The 16999-nt window shown below is 37.1% G+C and overlaps 1 protein-coding gene across 8 annotated transcripts in view; it reads right to left on the minus strand.

Annotated features, from left to right (window-relative positions):
- ralgapa1 (Ral GTPase activating protein catalytic subunit alpha 1) overlaps positions 1-16999 on the minus strand; it is a 148181-nt gene that overhangs the window by 53638 nt on the left and 77544 nt on the right. For all 8 annotated transcript variants that reach the window (XM_057860334.1, XM_057860335.1, XM_057860337.1 and 5 more), the window contains 2 exons: positions 13794-13952; positions 10752-10879 (listed from right to left, as the gene is read on the minus strand). In XM_057860334.1, the coding sequence (XP_057716317.1) occupies positions 10752-10879; positions 13794-13952 (287 nt within the window). The remainder of the gene's footprint in view (positions 1-10751; positions 10880-13793; positions 13953-16999) is intronic.

Raw genomic sequence — 16999 nt, forward strand, 5'->3', positions numbered from 1 at the left:
TAATCCTGAAAGCGCAAATGAGCCACACATAACCATGTCATATTAACACCTTGAAATACAACATAAATCATAGATGACATACATTCAACTATTTAGGCATACAAACATACTCTTGCCGAAACTGGATTCATGTGTTATTGTGTATTTGTGTGTAGCAGCTTAGCGTCCCTCCAGCATTGTTCTCCCAGAAGCACAATCATCTCAGCCCAGATGGAGACCGGCCACAGCTTGCTCTTTAACCCACAATCCAACACCTATCACATGCAAACATTTTCTCTCTGCCATACACAGTATGAGATTGTGGTGCCACTGCTAGCTTTTCGGTGACATACGACTGTGTGCTTTGTAACATTGTAGGGTTACACTTAAAGAGTAGAAATAATGACCAAGTCCACTCCCTTCCTCCTTCCATCCTTTAAAAAAAATTCTACTTCCTCTCATTTTTCTCATTTTCATCCCGTTACAAGTCTGTCTGATTTGAGATGGAAAGTAATTCTGGATGTGCCTTATTACAACTGTACTGTATTCCAATTTTTCCTACATATAGAAGTAAACAACTCAGGACAATCACTATGACATCCTACTAGATAATATTTTTGAGAAGCTCTACATCTATTCTGTGCTGTTTGTTGGACTTTTGTTGTACAGTGATCCCTCGTTTTTCGCGGTTGGTTAATAGGGACGAGAACCCGCCGCGATAAGTGAAAAACCATTGGAAAGACACTGGAAAGAGATTTTTTTTCACCGAAGTATAATAAAAAAAAAAACCAAAAAACTTATGTACCGTAATTTTCGGACTATAAGACGCTACTTTTTTCCCCTCATTTTGAATCCTGCGGCTTACAGTCCAGTGCGGCTTATTTGTTGATTTGTTTGCGTTAATAGGTATGACACTATCATGACCGTTAATGAATGCTTACGACAGATCTCATTAAGTATCATCTGGCAAATTATGTCACCAACACTCCATATATGTCCAGCTCAGATCTTTTGCATCTATTCAAAAGTGAGATAATTTGCCGGATGACACAAAACGACATCTGTCATGATGTCATTAATGTCATAATTATGATGGTCTTATGACAGTTTTATGGTGCCACTGTCAAACAAAGTTTTACCAAATACCAGAGCTAACAATTTATAAAACAACTGTAATAGTAACTGAAGAAATAATTAGCACAGAACATGAATTTTGATTATTATTTAATATTTGTAGCGCTACAATGCATGCTAGGAGGCATGTTGGACGACAACAGTGTTGACAGAAGGTGGCAGCAGAGGTTGACTGATTCTCCCAAGGGAGCAGTGATGGCCAAATGAAGCTTCTTGAAGCAATGAAGCTTTGCAGCCAATTGGTTCAAAGCTTTATGGTGGCTCATTTGGTCTTAGGACAGTTTCATGATGCCGCTGTCAAATAAAGTGTTACCAGTTAATGTATTTTGGTGTAAATATCCCATAATACAGTGAGGACAGCTGCTGCTTATTGTCCAGTGAGGCTTATCTATGAACAGTGAACTGTTTTCGTGTCAAATTTGGTGGGTGGCAGCTTATAGTCAGGTGCGCCTAGTCCAGAAATTACGGTACATACAGTGGGGCAAATAAGTATTTAGTCAACCACTAATTGTGCAAGTTCTCCCACTTGAAAATATTAGAGAGGCCTGTAATTGCCAACATGGGTAAACCTCAACCATGAGAGACAGAATGTGGAAAAAAAAAAAACAGAAAATCACAATGTTTGATTTTTAAAGAATTTATTTGCAAATCATGGTGGAAAATAAGTATTTGGTCAATACCAACTAAAATTTCATCTCAATACTTTGTTATGTACCCTTTGTTGGCAATAACTCTTCACAAGCTTTTCACACACTGTTGCTGGTATTTTGGCCCATTCCTCCATGCAGATCTCCTCTAGAGCAGTGATGTTTTGGGGCTGTCGTTGGGCAACACAGACTCCCTCCACAGATTTTCTATGGGGTTGAGATCTGGAGACTGGCTAGGCCACTCCAGGACCTTGAAATGCTTCTTACGAAGCCACTCCTTTGTTGCCCTGGCTGTGTGTTTGGGATCAATGTCATGCTGAAAGACACAGCCACGTCTCATCTTCAATGCCCTTGCTGATGGAAGGAGATTTTCACTCAAAATCTCTCGATACATGGCCCCATTCATTCTTTCCTTTACACAGATCAGTCGTCCTGGTTCCTTTGCAGAAAAACAGCCCCAAAGCATGATGTTTCCACCCCCATGCTTCACAGTGGGTATTGTGTTCTTCGGATGTAATTCAGTTTTCTTTCTCCTCCAAACACTAGAACCTGTGTTTCTACCCAAAAAATTCTATTTTGGTTTCGTCTGACCATAACACATTCTCCCTGTCCTCTTCTGGATCATCCAAATGCTCTCTAGCGAACCGTAGACGGGCCTGGACGTGTACTGGCTTCAGCAGGGGGACAAGTCTGGCAGTGCAAGATTTGAGTCCCTGGCGGCGCATTGTGTTACTGATAGTAGCCGTGTGGTTCTGGGATTTTGCTCACTGTTCTTGTTATCATTTTGACGCCACGGGTTGAGATTTTGCATGGAGCCCCAGATCGAAGGAGATTATCAGTGGTCTTGTACGTCTTCCATTTTCTAATAATTGCTTCCACCGTTGTTTTCTTTACACCAAGCGTTTTACCTATACAGATTCAGTCTTCCCTGCCTGATTAAAATTTTTAATCAAGTTAATTACAGCTTAAAAATTAATTAATCGTAATTAATCGCAATTCATACCATCTATAAAATATGCCATATTTTTCTGTAAATTATTGTTGGAATGGAAAGATAAGACACAAGACTGATATATACATTCAACATACGGTACATAAGTACTGTATTTGTTGATTATAACAATAAATCAACAAGATGGCATTAACATTATTAACATACTCTGAAAGTGATCCATGGATAGAAAGACTTGTAGTTCTTAAAAGATAAATGTTAGTACAAGTTATAGAAATTTTATTTTAAAACCCCTTTTTAATGTTTTCGTTTTATTAAAATTTGTAAAATTTTCAATCAAAAAATAAACTAGTAGCTCGGCATTGTTGATGTCAATAATTACACCATGCTCACTCATGGTCCTAACCAATGAAATCAGTTGGACCCAAGCGCCAGCGGAGGGTGCCAAACACCAAAAAACAAGGAACAAGCGGGCATTACACTGTACTGTCATTTTAATCTGGTTGAGCGGGGCTTGTGCGTTAATTGCGTCAAATATTTTATCGTGATTAATTTAAAAAATTAATTACCGCCTGTTAACACGATAATTTTGACAGCCCTAATATATATTAATGTTTTTTAATAACTTCAAATGTAATAATTATGATAAGTTTTAAACATGTTATTGTCCCTACAAAATATTTTTGAACAAGAAAAAAAAAGTAGACGCCCAATCCCTTTTAAAAAAGTAGAAAAATGCTTGTCTTTATTAAATGCTTCATTGAGTGAGTCCACTCAAATCCACTCAAGCTGTTCACTTACAATGAGTTGCCACAGCAACTCTTTAACAAATTAAATCGATGTTGACGCATGCGGTGCATTGAAGTTTCGGCTTACAAGCATCTTTGGCAAGACTAAACCTTAACTGTCTGTCAATCATCATTAACTTAAGCAGGAGCGAGAGTGAGAGAGGAGCGAGAGTGAGAGAGTATGTGATCGGATTGCCACAGCTCTATAAAATACTGTATTGGTTAATTGGGGAAAAAAAGATGGACTGAGGGCGCGAAGTTTGAAGCGCGAAGTAGCAAGGGATCATTGTATTACATTTTGAATATTGTGCAATGAAATAAACATGACAATGACATGTACGGTACTTGACTTGATTTTCACCACGCTTTTCTGATCAGACTTAGGGTCATTACTATCCTTTTTTTTTTTTTTTTTTGTTAAGTGAAACTTCAGTCAATAACCCCCACGACTTTTCATGAGTTGACACTGCTTTTCCTTTTAAAATGAATGGAAATAGAATTAATTTGAATAAAATCAAAATCATCAACTCCAAGGACTTGTGCACAGTAGTAAAAAGTGGCAAAAAATGGATTTTTAATTTTGGTGATGACAAATATGAAAGGATTTGATCGTTTCATCACAAGAATGCATAAGGATGCTGAGGAGCCTTGGATTTTGCCAACAAGCTGATATATTTATATTATATACAATATATATATTTGTATACACATTTGTACTTATGCACAGCTGCCACAGCAACTTGGCACTATACGTGAGTGTGTGCGCCCGCTGGATGGCTGTGTTCATGGTGAATGAACGATCAGAGGGAGTTGGAAGGCAGATGGACTGCCCTGAGGGCCAAGAGACACAATGCGAGACATAGAAAAAAAAACATAAAAGAGGGTCCAGTAAATCACTGATTCTAATTTTCTTTTCATTTTGGTGTGGTATTTTCTTGTATGTCTTGTCCACCTCTTGATGATCATACCTCATCACACAATGCGGCAATGAATCAGAAACTTAGAAGAGCATACTGTAGAGATGACTAACACTGAGGACTGTGTTAATGTAGCATCGATGCAAAGGTTCCCAATAAATGTGGCCTTCATTTCAACTTTCACCGCAAAAAAATCTGCCTCCAATATCTTTTAGGCACTAACGCGGAGGTTTGTGCCCCTGAAACATTGGTGTTTTCTATACTGTGGGGCTATCACCTCAAGGTTATTTAATTTAAGGAACAATGTATACTGCACCTTTTCTATACACAAGCACGTACAAGTACTTCCGCATTTCTGCTCGCGACTTCCGTTTTACACTTTCTCTAACCAAAACAACGGTGAAGCTGCAGTGGCATCACTGATCAAAATACCTCAAAAAAAGCAATTTGGAAATACCGCATCCATCTGCCATCATAAAGACATGGGAGGACAACATGTTCATGAAGGCAGATATGGAACCAAGCCTGTGCCACCACAAAGAACAGGTGTTTATGTAGCCATGTTGCCGTTGTGTTATGGAAAGTATGTTCTTATCCCTGCATTTTCATGTGTCCAGTGCTCCAAAAATAATAAAGCTAAAATCCTGCACATGAAACAACGTGTTGTCTTTGATATTGTTGTTAAGATGATGATTGTAATTATGATGTTTAGTATTATTTACTACAACTACTCCGCTGCTGTGGCTGCAACACATGCTATCTGCTGCTAACCTGTTGCTAATCAGTACGTGTAGGAAGGCACAATTATGTTCAATTTGTCTACAATTCTTTTTTGCGTCACAGCTGAGACATCATTAGCTTTTCTAAATCTAGTTATAAAACGATAAAGAAATGGAAAACACTCAGCTACTTCTACAAGTCATATATGGGCGTTTTACCCTAAATGCAAGTGTTACAAGTTTTAAATTGTTTGTTTACAGGTGGAAAACGCTGTTAGGCAAGGGAAGGGAACTGTACGTTGACAGACATATATCGAGACTACGTGCATTCTACTTTGATGATGGAAGGCTCGACATCTTTCTCCACCTTTGTTAATATTTTTCTAATAATTTTATAAATGGTGATTTATTGACCTGTTTTGCACATGCACCAATCGTTTTAAATAAATGAAATGGAATCATGCTGTCCAAAAGTTTTATTGCGGTCAATATCTGGAAAAAAACAGAATGACATACTATTTGTGTTTCATATGTACACGTGTGATGAGCTCATAATACCATACCTATACTTTAACCAGATGAATGAAACCTTATAGTATTTCCTTTTAACAACAAAATCTCTGTCAGCCTTCTGCATGTGGCAATTGTAATACTATTTGTAATTTTGCTTCATTTTGGTCACTCAAGTGTTCGGCGTATCAATCTACAACACAGGCTGCACAGATTGTTAGAATTTTGTCCATGAACGATCAACGAAGTGATAACAAACGCACAACACACAAAGTCGGAGCTTCATCTATGTCACGCTGAATCCATTTTTGGAGATTTCATGGGTTCCTCCGGTTAATTTTGCAGTTTTAACTTTGTCTACACACTGCTTACTTCAACCCCACTTCATGTTGTTCTATCTGAACCGGAAGTCCGTAGTAGAAAATGTCAAGGATGCCCATGTTTCGCTCAAGAAACTTGTCAATGGCGGAAAACACAGACAAGTCTGAAAAAGCAGTTTCTGCTCTTGCACCCCTCTTTAGAATAAACAGCTGTATTTTAAGACAAAAGAACTGATGTGTTTGATAGAACAATATGTCTATATGCTGCCATAGCAGATTCATGGCGCACTAAGCCTCCGAACTATTTTTAATCCATCCGTTTTACCCTGAAGACCCCCGTTTACAGACGTCGCGCAACCACTTTTGTTTCAACCTAGCCATAAAAAGAAAGTAAGTAATTATATTAATTATTCAAAACGTCTGTAATTTTTAGCTTAGAATCATTAAATGATGTCTAAATTTTAGTTAAAAAAAAAAAAAAAACAACTTAAAAAATTATTTACTCGCATATTTTTAACTTTTAAACGAATTACGTCACAACGAAAAATTCTGTAAAAAAGTCACGGATATCTACCTCATAACTATCGCTTAATTGTAATTTTTTTTGTTACTGTCGCATTTTCCCCAATATGTTAGATGATAAATAATCGATCCAAACAAAAAAAATGGAAAAATAACGTTTAAAAGGTAACTATATGAAAAAGAAAATTTCAACCACTCCTTGTTGTCTGCGATTTCTGCATCGCGACCCTTGTTATATCACCATGTTTCACCCGTAAAATTAAAAAAAAAATCCGGCTGTGGCCATTCACAGCTGTGTTTTGACACTCGGTGATACATGCTACATGGAGTTTTTGGATCAAAACAAGGTAAGTACACCATAATAGCTCGTTAAAATCGTGGCGTCTTTAATTCTGCTCTCGCGTGCTCTCGCCTCCAATTAGGGTTTTGCTGTTTGAAAAACTATTTAAAAAAAAAAAAGAATGCCCACCTATTCAAAATTTTTCCTCCCTCAGAAAAATGAGATTTTAAGCTTTCCAATGATGTATCACACATGCATATCGGATAATTTTGAAAGTTGGCCAAATTGAGGGTCTCAGAGCGGAACTTCAAGTCACCTAAGTGTTTTCCGCCCTATATATTTTGAATATCTGTCATGCCCGACTCATTCAAGTACTAATTTTCTTTCATCTATTCAATAAGTTGTAAAAACATCAAGTCATCAAAGCCTGTCACTTTCAGTCAGTGGATATCAATGGAAACAGAACAAACTATTGAATAAGACAATGGAAATACGTAGATTCGATTACACAAAAGCCAGATAATGCGACCTATAAAAATGAAACAGAACAGGCAAAAGAAAAGCAGGGAAGACAAAATGCAGGGATCAATTTAACTGTCAATTGTTACCACATGCCAATCATGACGAAAATGATGTCACTTTATCTGAAACATTTTGGAAAACAAATTTCATCCTAATTGATTTAAGGATTCCCATATCTAAGTCAAAAATGGGTTTGACCACATAAGCTCATCTTGATGTCTTGGCGTACTTTAGTGCCCACTTCCTCGAAGATCACGTCAAGCCCAGAGAGGTGGACATTTATCACCTCGTGACGAGAAACGATGACAAAGGTGACAAAATGTTGAAGTGTCCAAAAAAAATATGGACGACACATGCAGAAGTGTGAAGCCAGAGTGAGAGAAGGCAAGGAAGATGTAACAAATGTGGAGACACTAAGGAAGAAAGACATGTGTGAAGTAGACCGACTGAGAGTCAATAATGACTGATTACTGTAATTCAGGCTGTCAGAGACATCGACCTGCTGTTGCCACCAATCAATACTCACCAGGACACCAGCAGACACACAAACATGTCTAAACTAGACTGTAACATGTGACATCACTCACACTTGCACATATCGTATGGATGTGCACATAGGCCTTACACAAACATGTTACACTTATGCTCCTGAGTTTCACAATCTCTTGACTATCTCCCACGAGTTGGTCACGAAGCAAAATTGATTTTTCCGAACTTTCCCTAGTGCCTCTATTCAACCCCCAAAATTTACCCACCATTTTAGGTGACATTTGGACAAGTGATGTCAGTCAAGTAAGCATGCTTGGCATGACGGCACAGCGGTTAGATGATAATGTCAACATGCACCAAATCACACTCCACTCACAAGAACTGCTTGGGTCACACATAGCACATGTAAGTAATGCATTCAGTACACTGCAAATGTATAACCTCCTAATGAGATTATTTTTCTGAAATATAATCAAATAATTTTCTCCTTCTTATTTTGAGTGTTAAAGACCAGTTAACAGATGAATGAGTCAGATTACTCCACTTACTTGAAGTAAATATTACTATTTGTTCTTATAAAGCCCATACATTTAAAAATTGGTCACTTTTCACCTAAGAAAAAAAATGCTTTCAAATAATGTTTTGAGCCATATCAATTGAATAAAGAACATTTCTGACACAAGCTTTTTTAAAGATGAAATACAATAATTTATTGCTTAAAATAAGGCTGTGAAGCTTATTTTCAACCATCTTATTATCTTATTTCAAGAAATCTGAGTGAAATTTACTTGAGGCACTGGCAGATAATTTCACTCATTTCCAATAGTTTTTCATTGAAAAGAAGGGAATCTATATTTCTGGTTAGAAGTATTGGCACACCTGCAATTCTGTCAGCTAATGCTCAATTTCTTCCAGAAAATGATTACAATTACAAATGCTTTGGTAGTAATATCTTCATTTATTTTGCTTCCAATGAAAAAACACAAAAGTGAATGAAATTTTTTAAAAAATCTTTATCATTTTACTCAAAACTCCAAAAATGGGCCGGACAAAAGTATTTGCACCCTCAGCCTAATACTTGGTAGCACAACCTTTAGACAAAATAACTGCGAACATCCGCTTCCGGTATCCATCAATGAGTTTCTTACAATGCTCTGCTGGATTTTTAGACCATTCGTCTTTGGCCAACTGCTCCAAGTCTCTGAGATTTGAAGGGTGCCTTCTCCAAATAGCCATTTTCAGATTTCTCCACAGGTGTTCAATGGGATTCAGGTCTGGACTCATTGCTGGCCACTTTAGAAGTCTCCAGTGCTTTCTCTCAAACCATTTTGTAGTGTGTTTTGGGTCATTGTCCTGCTGGAAGACCCATGACCTCTGAGGGAGACCCAGCTTTCTCACACTGGGCCCTACATTATGCTGCAAAATTTGTTGGTAGTCTTCAGACTTCATAATGCCATGCACACGGTCAAGCAGTCCAGTGCCAGAGGCAGCAAAGCAACCCCGAAACATCAGGGAACCTCCGCCATGTGTGACTGTGGGGACCGTGTTCTTTTCTTTGAGGACCTCGTTATTTTCCCCTGTAAATTCAATGTTGATGCCTTTTCCCAAAAAGCTCTACTTTTGTCTCACCTGACCAGAGAACATTCTTCCAAAACATTTTTAGCTTTTTCAGATAAGTTTTGGCAAACTCCAGCCTGGCTTTTTTATGTCTCTGGGTTAGAAGCGGGGTCTTCCTGGGTATCCTACCATAGAGTCCCTTTTCATTCAGACGCCGACTGATAGTACGGGTGGACACTGTTGTACCCTCAGACTGCAGGACAGCTTAAAATTGTTTGGATGTTAGCTGAGGTTCTTTATCCACCATCCGCACAATCTTTTGTTGAAATCTCGCATCAATTTTTCTTTTCCGTCCACATCTAGGGAGGTTAGCCACAGTGCCATGGGCTTTACGCTTATTGATGACACTGCACGCGGCAGACACAGCAACTTTTAGGCCTTTGGAGATGGACTTTTAGCCTTGAGATCGCCCATGCTTCCTCACAATTTTGCTTCTCAAGTCCTCAGACAGTTCTTTGGTCTTCTTTCTTTTCTCCATGCTCAATGTGGTACACACAAGGGCACAGGACAGAGGTTGAGTGAACTTTAATCCATTTTAACTGGCTGTAAGTGTGATTAAGTTATTGCCACCACCTGTTATGTGCCACAGGTAAGTAACAGGTGCTGTTAATTATACAAATTAGAGAGGCATCACATGAATTTTCAAAGGGCGCCAATACTTTTGTCCGGCCCATTTTTGGAGTTTTGTGTAAAATGATAATGATATAATTTTTTTCCAATTCTCTTTTGTGTTTTTTAATTGCAAGCAAAATAAATGAGGATATTACTACCAAAGCATTTGGAATTGCATTCATTTTCTGGGAGAAATTGAGCATCATCTGACAGAATCGCATGGGTGCCAATACTTTTGGCCAGCAGTGTAACTAGTTTTAAGGAATTGTGTTTTTGCAGCGTAGTAATATTAAATATCTTAGGAATGGCTTACTTTCAAAGGCATTTTTGTTAAACTTAGGTATTTACTCTGTAAGTAATTGTGGCCAAAAGCTTACCATTACACATTGTCAGAGAATCTGTCGTTGTTTAGATGTTGGAATTTACTATTTGTTCATTTGATGTGGAAAAAGTAGCAATAAATTCTATTTTTGCATAGTAATATTTGCTCTTGTGTGTACTTTAAAATTTTACATATATCTTTAAATAGAATTATCGGCTTGACATTATCGGTTATCGGCTGGAAGGAGGAAATTATCGGTATGGGTTGAAAAATGTATTATCGTGCATCACTACTTAATTCCTTCCTTCCCTTTCCCCATGAGCATGAAAATGTATGACATGAAAAGTTGGGAAATAATATTTTTAGTGACTTACATTTGAAGTCAATTCTGCGTATTCTGAGTCGGCTTTTAAAAGGATACAAATTCTGGTAGAGAGGAATGAGTGACTTCAGCGCTCGGCTGGCATTCACAGCTGTGGCTCTGACCACTGTTGGCAAAATCTTCATGTCCACAATGGCGCCGTCAAACAGTGGACCAAAAAAGGGTACCTAAAGTAACAAAACATGTTGAAGAAGAGGAAATATAGTGAAGGATTGTACGTCACACCATAAATCATTTTAGTTTGAAATTTTCAATAATTCAATTTTAGTCAATAAGCAGTTATTTAATGTTCATAAATGAAAGAATCCTCTCCGTTAGTCCTGAAAAAGTAATGATGTTAAAGTGTCGAGGAAGTTGCTTTCATGATATACTATTGGATCGAGGCTATGCTTCTTTTCAGATTCAATTTGACATTGTGCTTAAGGAATCCACCCGAGAGAATAGGTTTTTTATTGAATCAATTTCAAGGCCATGTCTCCAGCCTGTATGCTCAATGACTGAACACCATGCTTTCAGGACAACAACACAGAAAATATATTATCTAACTAGCTTTCAGATTCATGATAATTCAATATTTTGCTTGAAGGATGAATGAAACAGTAGATGGTTATGTTATTATTGCTGTGGTATCTATGTCATACAGAAAACCCCCAACTTTTATTGTGTTAAATCCTGTTTCAAATAGAGTTATGCTAGCAGTGCTCTGGTATTAATGTCAGTGCTTTAGCCTTAAACATAAAACAGAACAAAATCGCAAACAATGTCAGACAATCTGGATGCATATCTTTGTTGTCTGATATGATCATGCACTTTTAGAGAAATACAGTTTGCAGTAGAAAAAAACAACAACTAAATTGTCTCAACATAAGTCCATATTTGAGCAAATGTACCAAATAGTTTTACAATACATATCATCATCATAAAATTGTACTGAATGCACTATATGACCATAAAAAGATGTTTGCTACTCCCACACACAGTGACATGCAAGAATTGCATAGTTCTGCAACTATTTATGTTTTAAATGGTAGTTGTGATTAGACATGTGCCGGTTACCGGTTTCACGGTTTACCGTGGTGTGAAAACGTCGCGGTTTCAAAACCACTAAAATTTTCCGTCATACCTTAGTACGGTATTCGCTATTTTTCATGTGCCAAAATGCAGCCGAAGTGGCTTGGTGCGGCAGCGCTCACCCCTTCCCATTTGTTGCCTTGAGTGTCAGTTGCCACGTTTATATGGAGCCAAATATTCCAATTACAATCGGAATATTTGTTCAAACCGAATAAATGTGTTCCATATAAACACCTCATTCAGAATGAACAGGCCCAAACCGAATGGAATTTCATTCCGATTCACAGGGGTGGAATATTCCTTTTCCCAAACCGATTAGAAGTAAAATTATATCATGTAAACAGGGAAGCGGAATGGTGTCTGGTTGCGTACTTTCTGCGCATGCTCCGTACTGACGTGGTGACGTCACTTGGTCACGTAAGTAACGTCACTTGCAACATGGCTTCCAAGCACACGCACAGCGCACCCATACAACTTTTTAAATGAACGGCGTATCATTCTGAAGTTTTGTTTCCACTCGAAAAGTTAAAACAGCAGCTGATCTGACGATCGATCCCCATGTTTTGCAACGTGACGCTTTGTTTTGATTAATCTGCGCATGTCAGACAGCAGTTGTCAAACGTCCTTTCGGAATAAAGGCAGTCACATGTAAACGCTGGATCGGAATAGATGAAGTGACATGTAAACAGCTGATGTGAAATTTCCATTCGGAATGATTTGAATCGGTATGAATAAAAGTCAGCATGTAAACGTGGCTAGTGATGCTATTCTGCTAAACAGCCAGCAAACCCACAAACAAATCCTCCAAACACAAGGCGTACTTTTCTTCAATTTATTGAGCTCTCAAATCGTGGTGAAATATACAAATGAATACATTTAAAACGTTGTACAATTGTATTTTTCCACGTGTGATTAGGTTCAACAGGATAGCATTAGCACCATTAAAAAGTTCGCCAAAAACAAAACGCACATTTTCCTTTCAAATTCAATATACAAACTAACTAAAACTTACAAAGACGAATGTTAGCCTAGGCTAAGCTGGGAGAGCAGCTTCGTTGTGGTTTTATGTCTCACAGCCGCTGAGTGAGAGACAAGCTTGAATGAAGGGGGGGAAAGAAAAAGAATCGCGTCAAAGATCGCTAATTGAGAAAAGGAGGTCTCACTCCTCACTATTTTTTTTAGATGAAACCTTTCCTCAACAATATTTACATTTTAACTAATTTATAAAATTAACTTATACATTTTCAACTAACTTATTAACTTATGAATTCTTTGTTCTTTTTAACACAAAGGCATGGCATCATGTAGACTAGAGTTGACACAGTGGCTGAAAATGGCGAAACTTCACTTGAGCTTCCCCCTTAAAAAAAATCTTACAGTATATATTTTTAATTTTATTTAGAAGTCTTTTTACTCTTTATAGCAATTATTTAGTTCTTACTCTAATATTGAGCAACTTGAGCTGTGGCTGTGGGTATAGTCTAGGTTCTATTTATTTTAATTTTATATAAAATATGTTATTTTTTGTTTATTTATTTTCACATTATATTCATGTTCCTATTTGCAAATATGTTTTGAAAAGAAATCCTGTTCAATGGAATTTTTTTTTTTTTTTAAAACCCATACATCTCAAAATTTTGGAGCTATAAGTGCAATACCGTGAAACCGCGGTATTTTTGCTCACGGTTATCGTACCGTGAAAATCTCATACCGGCACATGCCTAGTTGTGATGAATGCTAATACATAATAGAAAACATCATATACTTTCAAGATGAATAAATAAATAAAAACAGCATTGAGCAATCGGTATTTTTATCTCTCAAAGCAATGGCTATTCAAACAAATGTTATAGGAACACTTACAGAAAAGCAATTCAGTACTCATGCACAGGTGTTAATCCGGCATTAAGTTAATTATTGAAGCACTATTTTTTTCTGTTACGTTATCTGTTTAGCTACTCGATTAAAATGCAATTAATCAAGACTAATTAATTACAAAACCTACAATACCTCTGGCTTTTTGAGGATATGGACCGAGTACATGTGGTTTTTCATTGGGTAGATGACAATGAGCACGTCACCAAACTCCGTAGGGATGATTCCTCGCCGATAGTCTCTGGAATGTTCTGACCAAACAATATGGACCTCATCATTACCCAGGTGTCTCAGCTGGGATGAGAAAAGGAAGAAAAGACATGTCAAAACAGGAAGATTAATTAAAAAGATTGATACTGATGTACACTTGAACAAAACACAACATCTACCAATACTATTATAAACCCTTCAATGCCAAACATACTGAATAAAAGTGGTTCAGTGAGCTAGATTGAATGTATCCATCATATATCCAAGGTTTAAGATTCTTTGTGAATACAACTCGGTGTGTGCGATGTTTGGCCCTGAGGGTGATTGAATGAATGTTTGAAGATGGAGAGTAGACAAGATGATGGAACGAAACTTTGGATGATGGAGTACAGAAAAGAACACCGATAGGACATAGTGTGTGCAATTTTAAAACCCTATGATGCCTATTGTAGCAAATTAGGCACATACCAGATCAAAGCAATGTTAATGCTATTTTTCTAACCACAAATGCCTGTTGCTAATTTCGGTATTTAGTAGGATTTTTTTTAAAGCATTTTTATTATTCTTTTTTTTTTGCATTTTGATTAACTTTTTCAACTTGATTAGCAAATACAGTAGTGTTCAAAATAATTGCAGTCCAATGTGAGTAACTAGATTAATCCAGGTTTTCAGTATACAGTGGTACCTCTACATACGAAGTAATCGTTCCAGGACCTTGTTTGTAAGTCGAAATGGTAGTATGTAGAGCAGGATTTTCTTATAAGAATACATTATAATTCCATTAATTCGTTCCACAGCCTGAAAACTTACATTAAATCATTAATAATCGCTTTGATTTGATTGCTTGCAGTGAAACCTGGCTAGGTGATAGGTCATACATTGACAGTCTTCACCTGCAGGGCTATAAATTATATTTCAAGAACAGACTTGGTAGAAGAGGTGGAGGTGTGAGTCTATATGTAAACTCCAGACTCCATGCCAATGTGTGCGAATATTTGGTTTTAGAAGATGATCAATCTGACTCACTTTTTGTTAGTATAAATACTGGTAAAAATTGTAATCTTATTGTTGGAGTGATTTATAGACCACCTGATTTGAACCCCACCATTTTTAATACCAAACTAGAGGAAACTCTTTACACACTAAACAAGAAAAACACAAAATGCATCCTCCTTGGGGATTTCAATATAGATATCTCCAAGGATGATGCTATCAAAAAAGAATTTATTAATACTGTATATTCTTCCTCATTCTTCCTGACCATAAATACATTCACTAGAGTATCTTATTCATCCAAGTCTACTATTGATAATATTATCACTAATATTCGGAACTTAAAGTTACAGTCTGGAACAGTTCTTACCGACATATCTGACCACTTTCCTATTGTTTTGTTTTCAAACCTTGCATGTAAACCTGCACCCGTCCGCTCCAAGACAAAAATGAAAGTTTTGAATGCGAAAACTTTGCAGCAACTCTGTGAAAGTTTGGAGGCTAAATCACGGGCAGTTGTTTACAATGCGTGTGATCCCAACACTGCGTATGACTACTTGATCCATGAATTAACTGATTCCATTCACAACTCCATTCCTGAGAAGACAGTCACATATAGTAATAATAATTGTAACCCTTGGCTTACCAAAGGGATACTAAACTCCATAAAACATAAAAATAAACTTTATAAGTCCTATTTGAAAAATCCTACTGACGATAACAGAAATAAATATCATAGATACAGAAATAAACTCACGCATATTTTAAGAAAAAGCAAACGTAGCTACTATACAGAACATATTAGTGCAACCCAAGGTGACTCTAAAAAAACTTGGGCAGTTTTAAATAAAGTCATAAACAGAGGCCAGAAGTCACCAGTGCTACCGGATTCTTTGGATGGCAACATTTCCTTACTGGCAAACAACTTAAATGACCACTTCATTTCCATAGGTGAGGAACTTGCAAATAAAATCAGAGCCCCTATAGGTTCATTTTACAAACACCATCTTTCAGGCAATTATTTAAACTCATTTTTCCTTAGACCTACAGACGTTACTGAAGTCTGTACAATTATCAAAAACCTGTGAAGTTCCCATTCAGCAGCAGCAGATGAAATAAGCAGTAGGATTCTCATTTCTATTGCCCATATAATTGCAAAACCAATTGCACACTGCATTAATTTATCCCTACTTCATGGCGTAGTGCCAAAACAGACCAAAATTGCCAAAATCACTCCAGTCTACAAATCCGGAGATAAAAATAACATGAATAATTATCGCCCAATTGCCGTTCTACCAACGCTTTCTAAAGTACTAGAAAGAGTTGTGCACAATAGACTAAGCGAATACCTCGACAAGTTTCATATCATAACCAGTTCACAATATGGTTTCAGGAAGAAGAATTCAACATGCATGGCCATTCTAGATCTTGTTGAAAAAATTAATGATGCCTTTGAGCAGGGCAAGTGCGGAGTGGGCATTTTTTTGGACTTATCTAAGGCTTTTGACACCATTGACCATACTTTTTACTGGAGAAAATGCATCACTATGGTATTAGAGGAATAGCATACAACTGGTTCAGAAGTTATTTATTCAGGCGACAACAATATGTTGGTATTAAAAATCATGTGTCACAAAAAAAGGAAATAAAATATGGAGTCCCGAGGGTTCAATTTTGGGCCCACTGCTTTTTCTTATCTAGATTAATGACCTTGTTAATTCTTCTGACATACTACACATGATTTTGTTTGCTGATGACACCAATTTGTTTGTTTCACATAAAAACCCATTAGACCTACAGCACATTTTAAACGCAGAGTTAATTAAAATAGATAGCTGGCTCAGATGCAACAAACTATCCCTCAACATCAACAAAACCAATTACATAGTATTTAGATCAAATAAGAAAGCAATTGACACAAACAGGATTTGTCTGAAAGTAAACAACGACAATTTATCACAAGTCGATTCCACAAAGTTCCTGGGGGTCTTCATTGATAAGTCTCTCAATTTCAAATGCCATATAGAACATCTTATATCAACACTATCCAAATATGTTGGTCTATTCTTCAAAATAAGACACCATCTCCCTTTAACCACACTTCACACTTTGTACAAAACCTTATTTGAGCCCCATAT

This window comes from Corythoichthys intestinalis, chromosome 15, assembly GCF_030265065.1.
Source record: "Corythoichthys intestinalis isolate RoL2023-P3 chromosome 15, ASM3026506v1, whole genome shotgun sequence".
NCBI lineage: Eukaryota > Metazoa > Chordata > Actinopteri > Syngnathiformes > Syngnathidae > Corythoichthys > Corythoichthys intestinalis.